At 52.0% G+C, this 15,793-nt stretch overlaps 4 protein-coding genes across 4 annotated transcripts; all 4 read right to left on the bottom strand.

The window, feature by feature from the left end:
• Positions 1 to 453: 453 nt before the first annotated feature.
• M409DRAFT_65575 (uncharacterized protein) lies at positions 454 to 2,328 on the bottom strand (the record flags this gene model as incomplete). Its single annotated transcript, XM_033816575.1, has 6 exons — positions 454 to 708; positions 877 to 1,018; positions 1,149 to 1,259; positions 1,376 to 1,488; positions 1,590 to 2,040; positions 2,111 to 2,328. The coding sequence occupies 6 exons, from the start codon at positions 2,326 to 2,328 to the stop codon at positions 454 to 456; spliced, it is 1,290 nt and encodes a 429-aa protein (XP_033668905.1).
• Positions 2,329 to 3,186: 858 nt separating this feature from the next.
• Positions 3,187 to 4,782, bottom strand: M409DRAFT_21462 (uncharacterized protein; the record flags this gene model as incomplete). Its single annotated transcript, XM_033805870.1, has 3 exons — positions 3,187 to 3,285; positions 3,341 to 3,788; positions 3,848 to 4,782. 3 exons carry the CDS (start codon positions 4,780 to 4,782, stop codon positions 3,187 to 3,189), a joined length of 1,482 nt encoding a protein of 493 aa, XP_033668904.1.
• Positions 4,783 to 6,557: 1,775 nt separating this feature from the next.
• On the bottom strand, positions 6,558 to 8,256 carry M409DRAFT_21461 (glycosyltransferase family 31 protein; the record flags this gene model as incomplete). Its single annotated transcript, XM_033805869.1, has 4 exons — positions 6,558 to 7,107; positions 7,164 to 7,213; positions 7,265 to 7,409; positions 7,466 to 8,256. The coding sequence occupies 4 exons, from the start codon at positions 8,254 to 8,256 to the stop codon at positions 6,558 to 6,560; spliced, it is 1,536 nt and encodes a 511-aa protein (XP_033668903.1).
• Positions 8,257 to 9,254: 998 nt separating this feature from the next.
• M409DRAFT_36453 (glycoside hydrolase family 18 protein) lies at positions 9,255 to 15,188 on the bottom strand (the record flags this gene model as incomplete). The annotated part of the gene is made up of 17 exons (XM_033810558.1): positions 9,255 to 9,491; positions 9,545 to 9,657; positions 9,804 to 10,208; positions 10,279 to 10,664; positions 10,729 to 10,852; positions 10,910 to 11,093; positions 11,234 to 11,522; positions 11,649 to 11,992; positions 12,043 to 12,186; positions 12,243 to 12,341; positions 12,410 to 12,619; positions 12,824 to 12,972; positions 13,024 to 13,366; positions 13,422 to 13,684; positions 13,834 to 13,915; positions 13,977 to 14,086; positions 14,234 to 15,188. 17 exons carry the CDS (start codon positions 15,186 to 15,188, stop codon positions 9,255 to 9,257), a joined length of 4,437 nt encoding a protein of 1,478 aa, XP_033668902.1.
• Between the last annotated feature and the right edge of the window lie 605 nt (positions 15,189 to 15,793).

Here is a 15,793-nt window from a genome sequence, read left to right as displayed (position 1 = left end):
TGTGGCTGGATTTGGCTGAATGGCACGGCTGAAAAGGCGTACCAAGCATCCTCCGAGCGTGCGGCATACTTCTTTCCGTAAGTGATCCACCCTTGTTTCTATTCACAGTCAATTCCAGCCCCTAAATTGCTCTTCACGCTTTTGTCTTTGATATTGTTTAGAGGATATTGCCATCTGACTGCGTGACCCAACCCTGTAGCCACTCGACCAGTTCTTGCTTCCCGGCGCCCCTCATGTAGGCCTCATAACGATCCTGCAAGACTGTCTTACTGAAGGTCTCGGCGAAGAGTTTGTGCTGGGTGTGGACCTGCTGCGTTGAAGGTGGAGGCGGCTGAGAGCTAGTAGTCTCCTGCTGGACCTACTTGGATGAAGATGTTTCATCCATTCTAATGGTGCTGTTAATACTTCTTGAAGCACCTCGTGATGATCGTGGTGTGCAATTGGTTCAATTATCTACGACCGAGCTGCTTTACGCAAAGCTGGCAACCGAAGAGGCAGCCCACCTTCTAGATTGATCGTGAGAACTCCCGAGATTGGAATTTCGCCAACGTCCTTGTCGACCTTCCACTCGAAATGCACCGCCAAAGCTGCCACCAAACATCGCAGTTCCGCCTTGGCAAAGCTCTGTCCGATGCAATTGCGCGGTCCATGCAAAGAGGTCAAGAAATCGACAGTCTTCTTCATACCTCCGATCGGATCGAATTTTCGCTAACCGTCTTCTTCGCGAAGCTATCGCTGAGGGCGGGATTGATCAGCTTCAGGGCCCCAGGTCTTCTTTTTCCGGTGAATGAGCCAGGGCGATGCGTAAATCGAAGTTCTTGTGGGCATGAAACTCCCAGCCAACGCCGTGTCTCGAATTGATTCGCGCTGTGATACAGGGACACTTGGGTAGAGATGTAGGGTCTCGCTTACGAAGCCGTTGAGAAATGGCAAGCCTTCCAATACATTGGCGACATCCACTTCTTCAAGCGACTTACCGCTCGAGTCCAAGGCGAGGGTCACCTCTTCCCTCAGCAAACTCTACCGGTGGGAATCCCGACCGAGAAAGTAGCATATCCAGTTGGTTGTAGCAGCAGTTGTCTCTTGTCTAAAAGCCAGAGTAACATCAGCAGGTGTTTGTGAACCACGAGTATCAATAGCTGACTCACCCCGCAACCATAGAAGTAAGCAGCTGGGAAGCGATCTCGTAGTCAGTGAAATGGCTGGATCCGATCATGTGCGAGACGAGATCGGCACGCTGTGGTTCCGCCTTCAATTTTCTCTTTGTTCCTTGACGAGCTTGAGCAATAAGTCCTTTAAAGCTTCTGACGTCCTAACAGCAGCCTTGTGCAGTGGAAACGTGAGGCACTGGCTGACTCAAGGCGGCGAGAAGAACCTCAACGTCAAGTATATGCTGGTGGCGAAGTTTGGTTGCAGAAAGAAGTTGAGCAATTCTCGCGATGGTTTGAAGGCCGAATCATCGGACGCTTCGTAGGATCGGCCAAAGATCTGACAGACATGTCAAAACCCGGAGACGTTGACCTAACGGAACGAGCATGATTTGGCCAAGATAAATCGGTCGTGATGGAGTCTCGATGCTTGCAACATACCGTAGTGCAAATAACATTGACGGTTACCTCGGTAGTCAGCTCCGAGATCTCGATGCTGCTGCTTGAGTTATTGTCTTGATCTGCTACCTCTCCCTCAAGTCTAGTCTCCACGGACTTCACAAATCGCAATGCATGGCGCCACATCAGTGGGTACAAGTATTTGACGACACTGAAGCTGAAATGCGACAGACTGCGCTTCCTCAAAGACTTGTGTTGATCTCCGTTAACGGTGAGAAGCCTATCAAAAGTCAACAATTTGAAAGAGCCTCGCAGGCCGGTGGGTTTCTCATAGTCGCCAGCTCGAGTAACAAGCAAGTCTGCAAGAGCAGAGGTGTCTGTGGCAAGTAAAGAGACGCCTGTCGGCTCTTGTAGAGCAGGAAGACCATCGTTTGGAGATTCCTTGGCAATTTTATGTAAGACTTCTACCTGTGTCTTGCGTAGAACTATTTGACTGTATAGCTTCCGTGGCAGCCATCGCTACATTCGGGTAAGTGTACACCGCGTGAATGACAAGGGCTAACCACTCGCCTTTGCCCGTGGGGTTTTCCGGAGTGGGCTGACGAAGCTGATAGACGAACAACGAGTACTCAGAGAGAAGGAGCCATATTCTAGTCAGTAGGTAGAACCACCTCTGTCCTCTTTCAAACTGTGAAACTTGGCACTCGCTGCCATTGCGAAGCAAGAAAAGACTAGACAAGAGAGCAGCTGAGCAGGCTGCTGTGAGTTTCGCCCAAGCCATTTTCGGTCGTACGTCGAAGCTAGAGTCGAGTGATGTTGTCGCTGAACACTATCATGGCCACTCGAGCACCCGACTACAGCAGACCTTCGTCGAGAGTGTCTCAGGCGTAAGCACGATTACGCCCTACTGGTAATCACCGCACTTGTCGTTCGGTGTGCTCTTGAGTCGACAGCCTCCAGTTCCATTTGGCAGCCGTGGGCTCCATGAGTTGGCCACGTAGGAGTGGGTAAACACATGGCGTCCACTCTTCTGCATTTCAACAATGGAAGGCAGAAAGACGAGGCCTCACGCTGATGACAGGTGAGGTCGGGATTACGCGCAGGCGGCCCGGCGCGATGTGGGTCTTTCGGCAGTGCGCCGGCGCTCGTTCGGCAGTCGGTTAGGGCTGTTGTAGCCGCTTCCCGTTCTGGCGACGACAACATTCTGTCTTCGAGCAAGAATGCGGTTGATCGAGGTGACTGTATCATTTGCCAGGACTCACCGTCTACTTCTGCGCCTTTTACCGCTATGGCTGGCCCATATCCAAAGAGAGAATGGGGGATGGCTGATGCGTTGCTGTCCATCATGTGGGATCGGTTGAGTCCGAAACTTGTCAGGAAAGCTCAATTAAACATTATTAGTTGTCTGGTGCCGGTAGCAGGTCCTACGTATCGGCTCTGAGCGCCATGGACTCACTGAACTAGGTCCTTGTCTAAGTTTATACAGTACGTTTCGAGCAAATCGTTACGCTTCTTGCGAAGTGCCATGTTGCCACTTGCTTCTCTTCATGACAGCAGTGATGGCATGTCTGACGGCAATTCCTGCCTTCTCCATCTCCTTTTTCGACAGTGCGGCGGTAGCACAGACTTTCAGCGATGGCTATGGTTGAAATTCCTTCTCCACATCTCGCGGGTGCAGTCCTTCCATGAGAGGCATGTTCTTCAGGCGAGTGATCAGGATGGAGTGGTTGTTTAGGCACTGCCACAAGTCAGCGAAATTGAACACGAAAGAAGCATCAAATGTGTGTACGTACCTCATCCACACATTCTTGTAGCAGGAACTCTTGTTCAGAACGTGTCAGACGGCGATTCCTGATGGGTTGATCCTTCAGTGTCAAATGCAGGACTGGGTTCTCCGGCGCGCTTGTGCAAGTCACCCAGTCACTGCGGTCTAGCTGAACACGCAGGGAATCAATGCGCTCTCGTAGAGTCTTCAGATCTCTCGCACCATCACTCGATTGTAGTCTGTCAATCACCGCCGAAGCTGTGGTGGTCAAGAATGTAGGCAAAGAGGCCGAGAAGGTCACTGCAGGTGAGTTCAACCGCTGGTGCTCGACCATGATCTGGTATCCAGTGCTGAAGCCACCGCCGCTTGCTATACCACCCGCCAAGCTTCCAACGATGATGTCGATGTTGGCGGCATCCACGTTCTGAAGTTCGGTTACGCCTCTACCTGTTTGGCCCAATATTCCATAGGACCATCTGTAAGGAGAGCGCGAATTAGTCTGGGCGCCAAGGTATCCTCAAAAGCTTCTACTTACGTTTCATCGAGAACGATGCGGAACTTGTACTTGTGTTTGAGCTCAAGCAATCTAGGCAAATTGACCATGTCGCCAACGTTTTCAGAGAGGGCTTCGGTGATGATGAATCTGCGTGTCAACGGTCTCTTCTCACTGACAAGCTTTGCCAGCACCCGCTCGAGATCGTCCATGTCATTGTGCTCGAACCACCTCACGATGCTCCTCGATGCTTGAATGCCTTTGCGTATAGGAAAGTTGACAGCACGATCTGCCACAATGATATCACCCCTCTTGCAGAAGGCGGAGATCACACTGCTGATTGTGGAGAAGCTCTGCGAGTAGATGATGGCGTCTTCGGTCCCAAAGTGGGCGGCAATGTCTTTCTCGAGCTTCAAGTGAACGTCGAATGTTCCGATAAATCCAGGAGCAGAGCAAGGGCCGACACCATAGGTTTTGATGGTGGAAACAGCATATTCCACGAGTTGCTGATCGTTCGAGAAGTTGTAGTGGTTGTAGTTAGCGAGATTGGTGACAGTTCGGCCATCGCGGAGCTTAGTCTTAGGCCCTGATGGTGCGTCTCGGTGTAGAACAGGTAGGTTCTCGCCCAGTTGGACAAGTTCCGGCTGCTCTTCGGTAAGAGGCTCAGGGATCCATTCGTCAACCAGCTCATCGATCTCCTTCTCGCTTAATTCTACGTGGTTGCCTTTTTTGCGCGGACTGTACTGAGGTGCCAGTACGTAGCGCACAGCTAGCAAGAACAACAGGAGTTCGACGACGCTCCGAACTGGGTCGTTCTGGTAGGAAGAGCGAACATAGCGGACAACGACAGCTGAACCTGGTGCTCGCTGTAGAAGATCTCTAGTTTTCTCGGCCAGCCACAGCGTGTTTGCCGCCGCGGTCGCGACAGCGTCTGGGACGTGGAGCGATGTCGATCCTGGTGTGGAGGAGTAATCCATTTTGCGAGTTCGAGGTCTTGCGTTGAGCTTGCGCCTTACCACAATATGGAGAAGGGCGAAGGCAGAGCAGTAGCAGTGCGCGAGATGGCACAGCAAGCGAGACTCGGAAGGCCCGTCTCGCTTCGCACTGGTTTCAAAAGTGGGACTGTTGTTTGGACGGAATGTTGATGATTCAGAATCCACGAGTGCTGTTCGGATACACGGTGTTCAACGGCTCGGACGATTCACGTGAAGTTGGTGTCCGGGCGAGAGTCTCGCAAAGTTGCCGCCTACAGAAGACTTCTTGGTGCGATCAGGGCCAGGTCAGGAACGGCAGGAAGTCCGTTCAGAGTGACAGGGGTTTCCCGCTGGCCGTCCGTATCGTTAATGTCCCAGACAAATGCGCGACCAACAACGATGGGAGAAGAGTATTCTTGATATTCGCATCCATGCCTGCTGGGAGTGTCGTCCTCGATTTATGAGGGCAATTGGGTTTGCGCCGGCCCTCGTTCCTCACGCGTGTGCACGCGGCAACCACAACCGGATGAGGCCGCGGCCCGCAGCGGCCCGATAGCGCAATCTCGCTCGTATAGCTCCTGAATCTTCAAGGTTCGTGCCTTCAACCAACAACTTCACCATCGACTGTTCGTCTGCAGTCTTCAACACGACTTGGATCTGCTTGCTCAAGTCTTTCTTCTACGCCATGGTTAGATGCATGCGGTCAACAGCACAAGCGATCATGCTAAGTCAGATGCGTCTCACTTGGATGCCAATGGACTACCAAAACATATGGCAATTTGTGGTATGGGGTGTCGAATCCCAGGCAGATCAACTCCCCAAAGAAGCCTGAGAATTCCTCTGTGACAGGATTTGTGGGCGAATCGGGGTTGTCGGGTTACGGCACAACGTACTTATTCAACAACAACGGCGTTACGGCGTTATAGTACCCGAGGAACTTGATTCTCGAGACGCTGAACTCCTTCCACGAAGGTCTCACCACCTCTGTACGCTCAAACAAGGTCTTCCCTGCTCCACGGACTGAGGATACGATCAGAACACCCAGAGCATCAAAAAATTGGTCGTTTTTGCATCTCGATTTCTCACGCTTCACGCCCCGGGGGACGGACCTGGAACGGAGAAGCTGTCTGGTGTCATCGAGGTGACTGACCAGGCCAATTACGCAGCTGGAAACGCCTGGCTTGACGCCTTTTTCAGTACCGCGATGACCTTGATCTACCTGCATCTGTCGAGCTCAGCTAAGTCTCTTAACAAGGGGGCATGATCGACTCCATAAAGGCGACCGTCTTCGAAATGCCATAGTAACAACTTCTCGATGCGATCACTGTCGCTATGCCTCGAAAGTCCAGTCCAGTGCCTCTTGTCTGGCGCAACGGCAAACCGATAGCATTCATCCTTCTCCTCTCTCCCTCCCACCAGTTACGGCAACTGCGCCGTCTGGAAGTACCACCGCCACCGAGACCCTCAAATGCGATCTCGCCGCAAACAAGTTCGATCCATCTCCCGGTCCTCTATCCGCTCAAGCGTTCCACCTGTTGGCTGTCTAGACCAGCAAGGTGCTCGTCGATGTGCTCCCCCGGCCATATGATGAGCCTCACACTGCTCTACCCCTTACCAACCTTGGTCTCGATTCGCTGGCGGCGCTGGCATTACGTGCAGCAGGTGTTCATACTCGATACTGCGGTTCTGGAGATGCTGGACATGGGGTCGTTGGATGCACTTGGGCAGCATGCGGCGGAGAATTTGTTCAAGCTGTTGGCTGAGGGTTATGCGTGAACTCAGAAGATACGCTCGATGCTGGGTCTGACCCATTGGACTTCGCTGCAAGGTCGTTTCGATATCCAGCGTTTTATGTGTTCGGTATTCCAGCCCGCGAAATACTTCTGGTCTTCCTGTGTCCAATCGTGGTCCTTTTTCTGATCGTCGATATGCGGTTTTCTCGCTCGACCGAGCCGGAACGACCTTACGAATGAGCATCGTCGTAGATGATAAGTCCACTGGAAACATCCCGAGTCTTCCGCCTCCCGGCAAGCCAAGCTACATGCCTCAGCAGAACTGTGCGGCTCACGGAGATCGTCCTCAGCGGGTGAATACGCATCCCAACCTGCGTTGTCCCAGTCATCCTTGCGAGGCACACTCGTAAGATTGAAGTATGAGGTGGCGATATCCCGCCACAGCAATGGTCGGTGAGCTTGTCTTTGGGTCCATTCCCACTTCCAGAAATCAATCTCCTCTTTGTGCCAGGATTTGTGCATGCTGAGGACGGGCTGGCACCAGTATAGATCCGAGAAAGGAATGCCGTGCAGTGGATGAGGATTGAACATTGGCCTGTCAAGAGTTTTAGCATTGCTTTGGTCAGGGGTGTAGTCACGGAGAAGCCTTACCAAAGGCCTTTCAGGTCGATGCCGTGAACGTGAAGCACCCAGCCGAGTATCTGATACTGTCAGTACGAACTGGCTGTTCTTGGGCACCATTGCGAACTCACCGAGTCACCGCAGCAATCTGTCAGAATATCTTCCCAATACTTCTCCGACAGCTTGCTGCCGAGCCACTCGCCAGTGTTGTGGTTCCAATCATCACGGACGAGCTTTCGCACAGCGCCACGACTGAGAATGTACCCAGGGCCACCACTGTCAAACCCCCAGTCAGCTCTTGCTCCAGCAGCGACCATCGTACAAGAACTCACTTCGCGAACCAAGTCCCATCCCTTCCCGGCGACGGCGACCCAAAATAATGCTCACCGTCCGCATCAAAATTCTCCGGCAGCCGAAAGACAGTATCCCACACGACGTACGTATCCCCTTCGTAGAAGACGTGCCACTGCTTCTCTGGAGACATTTTCCAAGCTCGGCTGACGGAAGCCAGGAACTTGAATTTGTCGAGTAGCCAGCCCTCGACCGCTTCCATGTCTTCGTCATCTGTTCCTTTCGCAGCTGCCTCTTGGAGAGCGAAGTATGAGTCTGTTTGGTTGTCTGATCGCAGAAGAGCCTCATCGATGTCGGCAATGACGTTGATGACGGCTCGGCCTTCGAGTTCTTCGTCGAAGTCGGAGAAGATGAGGAGGTTGTCGAGACAGGCTGATGTACTCAGGAGCGACTGTCGAACTCGATCGAGGACTTGATGTCCCGTTTTGAGTACCGGCTGGATCTTGGAGAGCTTCTGCTTTGGGAAGTGTTGACATAGCTCTTCCTGTGTGAGGTTCTCGCTGATGTCGACCAAGTTGTAGGCGGTGCTGGTCCGCCAGTCGTAGAACTCTGATGTCGGCTCAGGGGCTGGGGGGTCTGCTATGACACTGATGTCGCCATCGCTCGAGTATTTCTCTGTCTCACCTTGACTGCTCAAGAGATTTCGCGGATCATATTGCGAGCCGAAGTTCAGGAGCAGTAGCAGCCCGGTGGTGACGAGCAGCACAGCAATTGGCAAGATGTGCCATAACTTTCGGTTGAGTCCCGCAAGTCCCGTTCGTGCTGTAGCCATGTCCGATCGATGCGGGATTGCAACGTCGCATGTTCGTGCGGCTGGCATTGTTTGTTGTTCTTTGCACTGCAGCGGAAGTCAACAAGAAGCTTTTGGGGTTAAGCGCGCACAGACCTTCCGTCACATGTCGCAAGCGGCGGAAGTGACGGAGTTGCCAAAGTGAGAGAAATGGCCACACCACTTGGAAACCCACTGAAATGAAGGCAGCGATGGGTATGGATACTTGTGTATCGATCCTCCCGGAGAGCGGTGTCAAACGCATGCGCAGCCAGCCGTAGTGCGTCGCACGTGCAATCTTCCAGCAACGGCAACGGACGCACTTGTGCAACTTTCGATGTGGCAGTGCAACGTCGTTCAAACAAGCCATCTCTAAAAATTATAAAGCCTTCGCTCCGCGGCCCTCCTGTCATAGTCACGATGCCGTCAGAAAGGCGAGATGATGGATGATGTGAGATGGGATTTCGCGCCTAGGCACCAACAAACAGGATTCATTCACTTTCCTAAAAAGCTTAAATTTAAACCTGCTTCCACACTTGCCAATCTCAGACCGCAGGATGTCCCAAAGCCGTAAAGAAAATTCCTAATTCGCCATTGCTCTCATGCCGCTTGCCGTCATTGTATTCGAAGTCACTCCGGGCCTCTCACTACGGGCGACCAGTAAACAGTTGCGGAATCTCGCAGAGATCCCTTTGCGAGTACGGACTGGTGCCCACATACCGCCATAATTCTGGTTCTAGCTCTGCTAGAACTAGAGCCGTTTCGGTATATTCGAAGAGTGTGATATCGCAAGTTATGGATTGCGTAGTCCGCTGAATAGTTGCTAACAAAATATAGGGCTTTTAGCAGCAAGTTAGCAAAGGCCCCGAACAGAACGATATTTACAAACGAATCTTCAAAGGGATACAAGACAAGTGGCAAAAGAAGGACAGGTCCAGTATCTAAGTATATAGCACTCTTCCTTCAACAAATATGACTTGCAGAGCACCTGAGCTGTACCGCTAGTACAGGCCCCATGTCACACCCTGGTTGCTGTTGACATTGCCGTCACATGTCATTGTTCCACTGGCTCCGACCTTGCCGTTGGAGGAGAATTGTGATATCGCTTGGTTGATGATGTTGATGACGTCCTGAGCTCCCACATGGAATGAGACATCGCCCTTTTCATTATTTGCTTTGACGTCCATATTGCACGCTCCTGCACTGACGATCTTACGATCATCTGTAATGTCTGTCGTCTGTGGACATAAGGTATTAGCGGAAGTCGACTGCAAGCGCTTTCGATACTCACCCATTCGCCGGTCGTCCCTTGGATGTTGGTAATAATGTCTTTGCAGTCGGATACCAAAGGTGATGCATCAGAAGTCGCGTCGGTGAATGTGTAGCTCCGACACTCGGTCAAACCTATATCGGGTGTTAGCAAATGTCGACAAGGAGCTTAGGGAAGAGTTCTCCGATTGCAGGCCACCCTCTCACAAGACGATCTACGGTATCAACACCATAGACTGCCTTGAAGAAAATCAGAGCCTTCTGGCGTATGCTCTACGTACCTTGCAAAGCAACACATGGATAAGCAGGATCGCTGGTGTTCACCTGGCTGGGTGTGCTCCAGGCAGTGAATGCGACATCAGCAGTACAGACCGGCAACGTAATGTAGCCAGGAGTCGTGATGTCTTGGTTGATAAGATCGGACAAAGTATCCGAGTTGGTGGGATCAGCATATTGTCCAGTGTTGGAGTTCCCGTTGGCAATATATGTGCGAACCGAGACAGTGATGAGGTCGCTAATGGAGACTCCACCCCAAGCAGAGCCGTCGAGGGCACTGAGACCTGGAGGAGGCTGGAATTGACTGAGCTGGCAAGTTGGTGGTGGACCGACCTCCCTCTTTGAAGAAGGACAGGAAGATGCTGGGCCCTTAGGGTAGACCAGATAATAAAGCTCGCCGTTGTAGCAGCCTGTTTGCGCAAATCAGAGTGTCAGCGTGCTTGAACAGGCTCAAAAGAACTCGGCTGGCTGTGATCATACCTGCAGTAGCCTCCATGGTAGCTGTACTCATGTATGCGCCGAGGGGATTGACGGTGCCACAAGAGTACCCTGAATCAATGACGAAGGCAGAAGTGCCGGCAGCATACCATACAGCGGGAATGGCAAAAGCCCAGAAAGCCGTTGCGACACTGGCTGCCAAAGCCGATGCCGTGTCGCTCGATTTGGAGGTGCTACCGATTTGTGGAGATCCGTCACTGCCCTCGATAAGCTGTCCATTTTGTGTGAGCGTCGTGAGCGTCGTGATAGAGTCGGCGGATCCATCGAAGAGGTTCATAAGGGTAGTGGAACTGATGTTGCCCCAGCCAGCAATGACCTGTCCGAGGTAAGAGTTGAAGTTGTCTTGATCTTGGATTGACCAGGATCCCCTTCGTGTGTGTGATCAGCAGCTACTTCTGAAGGAGTGAAGGGTCTGGTACGTAAAAGACTTACTGGGACGTGGGAGTTATCACGTCTTTCGCAATGTTCGACGAGAACGTGATCAATGCTGATGTTGTATCCTTGGCAACTCCGAGAGTATTTGGGTTGGCCTTGAAGTACGGCAAGGCTTTGAAAACTGTTCGCGTTGCGTCAGTACCCAGGAACCTTTTCTCGGAATGGCACCTCGCCTTACTGCTATTGAAGAATGGAGCAGCCACCATACTGGCTCCCAAAGTCGCAAGAGCGATAATGATTTGGAGCCATAGATCGCTTTTTGGTGGTGGTACGGGCGCAAATGTGGTTTCGAAAGTGTCAAGGGAAGGATCGATCGCCGTAGCCGCAGCCGATGTCAGGGCGGTAACGTAGTCACTGTATATCTACATTGTTCAAGGTCAGCTCGTTCTGTAGGGACAGAGTGTATCGTTAACATAATGGCGGCAAGTCTTGAGGGGTCTTACTTCATTCTGCAAAAGATTAGCACGACTTTGTTAATTGTAATGCAAGACTGAAGACTCACGATGAACACAAAGCCGTTGAAAAGTTCGTAGGCGCATGCACCCACGTCCACATCGGTGTAGCATAGCACCGTCGGGAAGCAGTTGCTTTCGAAGCCGATTATCCCACAGTCGACATCCTGCCGTTGATCGATAATGGTCATAACGGATTCGCTGAAGGTCCACCCTTTCGGTTTCCAAATCGTGTTCCACGCTGCTATAACGTTACTCCATGCATCCGGACAGTCCATCTCACTCCACCGCACCGCTGGAGTATAGTCTCCAATATGGTGCACGACATCAGCAGTACACCTAAGGGGCAGGTCAGCAAGTCGCACGGTAGGTCTCAATGTCGCGTCCCCCGCGGTTGGGGGAAGAAGGGGGGAAAGGGGGGGGGGGGGCACGCGGAAGCGCCTCCCATCTTTGGGATCGACTCACTGAATACTGGTCCAGTTGCCGGTTCGGGGTCCCGAATATGGGTCCACATCGTTTTTGACATCGCTGAAGAAATTCTGCCACGTGCTCAAACTGGAGGGTGGATCGTTGTAGGTCTGTAGATCCGTCGCCCAGTCAGTTGTGCCGCCCATATTAAGCCCTTTGTAGAGGTTTGCGCGGGATGCTTTGATGCTGTCATCCATATATCCAACCCATTGAGTATTGTCGTAGACCAAGATATTGCTGTTGCTCGTCGAATCCACGAAGTTCTGGTTGACTCGAGACGAGTTGCTGATAATGTTGTTGATTTCTGCATTCGCAATGTAACCGGCCGTCTGAGTGCACACCTGCAAGCCCATGTTAGACAAGACAGAGATATATCGCAATAATTACTTACTCCGGGTGTAGCCTGAGAGTCAGAGGCCGAGCCGAGAAACGTGCACTCTGGTCCATAGCAATTGGCGCTCGCCATGGCAAAAGAACGCCCGTAACTCGTAACCCCGACAACAACTTTGCCAGAGTCCACTCCAGCCTTTGTGACCTTTTGCGAAGGGTCAGCAAAAGACAATTGGCCATTCAAACTCTTGTACTTCTTACCATGACGAGTGACCCAATCGTTTCGGTCAGGTTCACATCGCTACGAAGACATGTTCCGGTCGGACAGCCATCCTGGGACCACTGATTGCCGGAATCCCACTGAAGGAAAAGCAGTCGGAGTCAGCATACAGTTCCTTCGACCAGGTAAATTCATGTGACTGGCATACCTGACCATGCAAATCGTACGTCATGTAGATGATGTAGTCCAGGACTTCGCTCATTTCTTTAATTGGAAACGCTTTGAGATACCAGTACGACGCGGGTGCGGCAATGGAGATCTCTTGGTTTGGTAGGAGCGTGCGGAGCGCCTTCAAGAAGGCCAGGTAGTTTGGACCATCATCGGGACTGCCCGGTGGGATACCAGGGATGTCGGGTGCCTACAAAAACACCAGGTCAGCATACTTCATTGCGGAGTCAAGACGAAGCCTGGTATAGAGTGCCCTAGGAGTTTCGCCAGCATTCGGGCTTATTAGTCAGGGGGTTGGTCAGTCGCCTTGCCACTTCCATCCTCTTTTCAACCCCCTTTTTGCATGTCCTGTCGAACTTTTCTGGCGAGCAAGTCAGACACTGTGACCACTTACACCTGGATATTCCCAGTCGATGTTAATGCCATCAAGGTTGTTGGATGTGACAAAGCTGGCGATGCTGTTCGCCATGGTTTGACGATTGGCAGCCGTAACCCCATTCCGGAAGATACTGTAGGTACTTGGATCGGTAGAGAATGCCCATCCTGCGGAACTGACTCAGTATTGAAGTGACGATGATTCCGGCTTGTACTCACCACCAATCGAGAGGATCTTCTTGGGGCCCGATGCACCAGCGAACTCCTTGAACTCATACTGGCTTAGCTGGTCCCCTAAATCGACCGTGTAATTCGTATCGAGGGTTCCAAACGCAAACATCAAGTGAGTATACTTTGATGAATCGATCTGCAAAACATCTTGGTACAGACATGGTCGGTCGAGGTTGAATCCTTCAAAGAAGCCAATACTCCTGTATTCCGACGGGGCATTGCCGCGAACGATGGTAGTTCCGCAATTGGAGATGCAGCCATCAGTTCCAGGCTTTGCCGTTCCGGGGGCACCGGTACTTGTATTGGTACAGAAGGTTGCCGTCGTTCCACACTTCCCTCACTTAGCTTGGGAACGTACAAGTGCGTGGCTGATATTAACAACTCACCTGGCCCCAGACATCGCAACAGGCATTTAGAGGACAAGGATTTAAAGTCGAGATATCAGTTCCTGCGGCAGCCTTCGGTGTGCCGGGCTTTTGTGGCCCACAAACAGCATTGGATAAAGCCGCTGGCATTGGGGGACTTCCTTTACTCAGGCAAATGATAGTGCCAACATAGAGCTCGGCGCAGCCTCCCCAGGCCCAGGTGTCCTGGTTGAAGGTGTTGATATCATCCACCGTAAGGCTGTATTCAGCCGCAAGGTTGTCGCCTAAACGGAAGGCAACATGGGTTAGCACATGTTTCTGTCATAAGTGCCTTCCCCATTGGGTCTCATCATCTCCAGTAGTAAGAAACCATGCGGACAGCATAGACTGTTTCGTATTGAGCGAGAGCCTGATGTACTTCGGCTTGACTTACAGTTGTCGTTAGCTACGATCGTGTATGTAGCGCAAGATCCATCTGAGTTGGGTTGAGGGGCGAAGTCGGGCAACGTTCCGGCCTGGAAAGCATTAGTAGGTCCTATTGAATGCAGAAAACAGGCGAGCTTCGGGGTACCGTACCGAACAGCATACATGCTGATAAGGTTGCAACGTAGAGCAGAAATTCGAACCTGGGTTGTACTTTGTAAAGTCTGCCCCTGAAATGCCGCACTTCTGGGTTAGGGATGCACCTAAATAGAAAGGTAGAACGGTCAGCAACTATATTACTCTGGAGTTTTCTCGAGTGAATAGATCTATTCCATGCAGCCGGTCACTATGCCAGTAGCATAGGCCAGCTTGCATCGAGCGAGATCCGTTCATCGTTCAGCTTGACTTACAAGAATCTCCACTGACAACTTGGACCGTAGAGCACTGGGCCCTTGGAGACAGCCCAGCACCAAGAGAAGATGAGGTCGAGTTGCTCGTGGACGTGGAATTGCCAGTCCCATTTGTGGACCCGTACGTGGGCGTGGTGAATATTATTGGAGCGCTATAGTTGTAGCTGACTTCCGGGAGGTCCAGGCAGGTTGCATTGGCCCACGACCAGAGGGTGTTTTGAACAGTACTGAACGTCGAGTTTCCGGTAGCGATCAGACCAAAAATGTGATCAGCAGTAAGGCTTCCAGCAGTGGAGTGTCCAGTGGTGGAATTCCCAACAGTTGAGTTTTGACAATACTGCATCGCGAGGCTGGTCGTGCTGTTGAGGCTCGAAGCTATGAGGACATCTTCGAGGTCTTTCAGCGCTGTGCTCTCAATGTTCTCAATTTGTAGTCCCTGGCCGATGTACAGACCAACAGATCCAGTTCCTGCTCCAGCCAAAAGGATGGTGGGAGCATTCGGACGCCCACGACCGAATCCATTTTTAAGATACTGACGCATTTGAGATACGACAGTTCGGGCATCGATAGCAACAGAAGCGCCGAGTTCATTGGGCCAATATCCAATTTGGTAATTGGCAGTCTTGGTCGACACGGGAGGAGCAGCCGCCGTTGTATTGGGCGCCACATTTTCCCAGTCCTGGCCGGTGGAGGTACATGCGTAGATCCTGTGAAGGCTGTCCGGGTCGTCGACATCGTCTACTAAAGTGAAGTCGTAGAAGATGGTCTGACCGCAGGACTCAATCTGTTCGAAGTTGTGGTAGAGTGACCAATTCCCTGGAGAAGGTCCAGAGGTGATGCATCGAGCTGGGCAGACATCCCTGTCCCGATATCCAGGGGCGGCAGGCAATCTAAAATGTGCTGTCGAAGCATAGGAGCCAACAACAAATGTCAAAGCAACAATAAAGGGATTCATGACCGATCTGAAGACCATTGTCAGAGGCGACTCAGCCAGAAAGCAATGAGTAGCATACAAGCGAGGCGTACTGTTCACGGCCGCTTTATATCCACCCATACTTGGGCACATGGGAGTCCTACCCACGTAGATGAAGGCCGATGTTGCATTGGACCCGATCCATCCTTTCTCCCCGGATTGTTGATATCCGGGACCCACGCCTCACAGCGTGCCAGTATTGGTTTCCAACCGCGTCAGTACGATCATACACTTTTGATAGTGCTTACGGCAAGCGAAATCGTGGTAATGTTGGCTCTTGATCATGGCCTTTAGTCGCTTACCCTGCACCAAAGGAAGGACCCTGCAGTTCCGCCTTGTGCCTGCCATCTTCGCAAGGCTAGGAGAACTTGCCCTTGACGCGGCTATCGAGTCGAAGACATCCCACTTCGTGGATCTCCAGAGATTCACTGACCTCGGGATTACCAAAAAGTCTCTAGTTGGCCGTGTCGGAGCACTACGGCGGGAGGTGCGATGGGCGCGAGTTGCGGCGCCATGTGACAGCGAATGCTAGTACACGCGTCCTTTGAAAGGTCTGTGCAGCGGCGTGAACTCACATACGCTGCTTC

Source organism: Zasmidium cellare (assembly GCF_010093935.1).
Source record: "Zasmidium cellare ATCC 36951 unplaced genomic scaffold M409scaffold_13, whole genome shotgun sequence".
Classification (NCBI taxonomy): domain Eukaryota; kingdom Fungi; phylum Ascomycota; class Dothideomycetes; order Mycosphaerellales; family Mycosphaerellaceae; genus Zasmidium; species Zasmidium cellare.
Note: the sequence above shows the minus strand (reverse complement) of the source record. Positions and strands in the feature narration are given on the sequence as shown.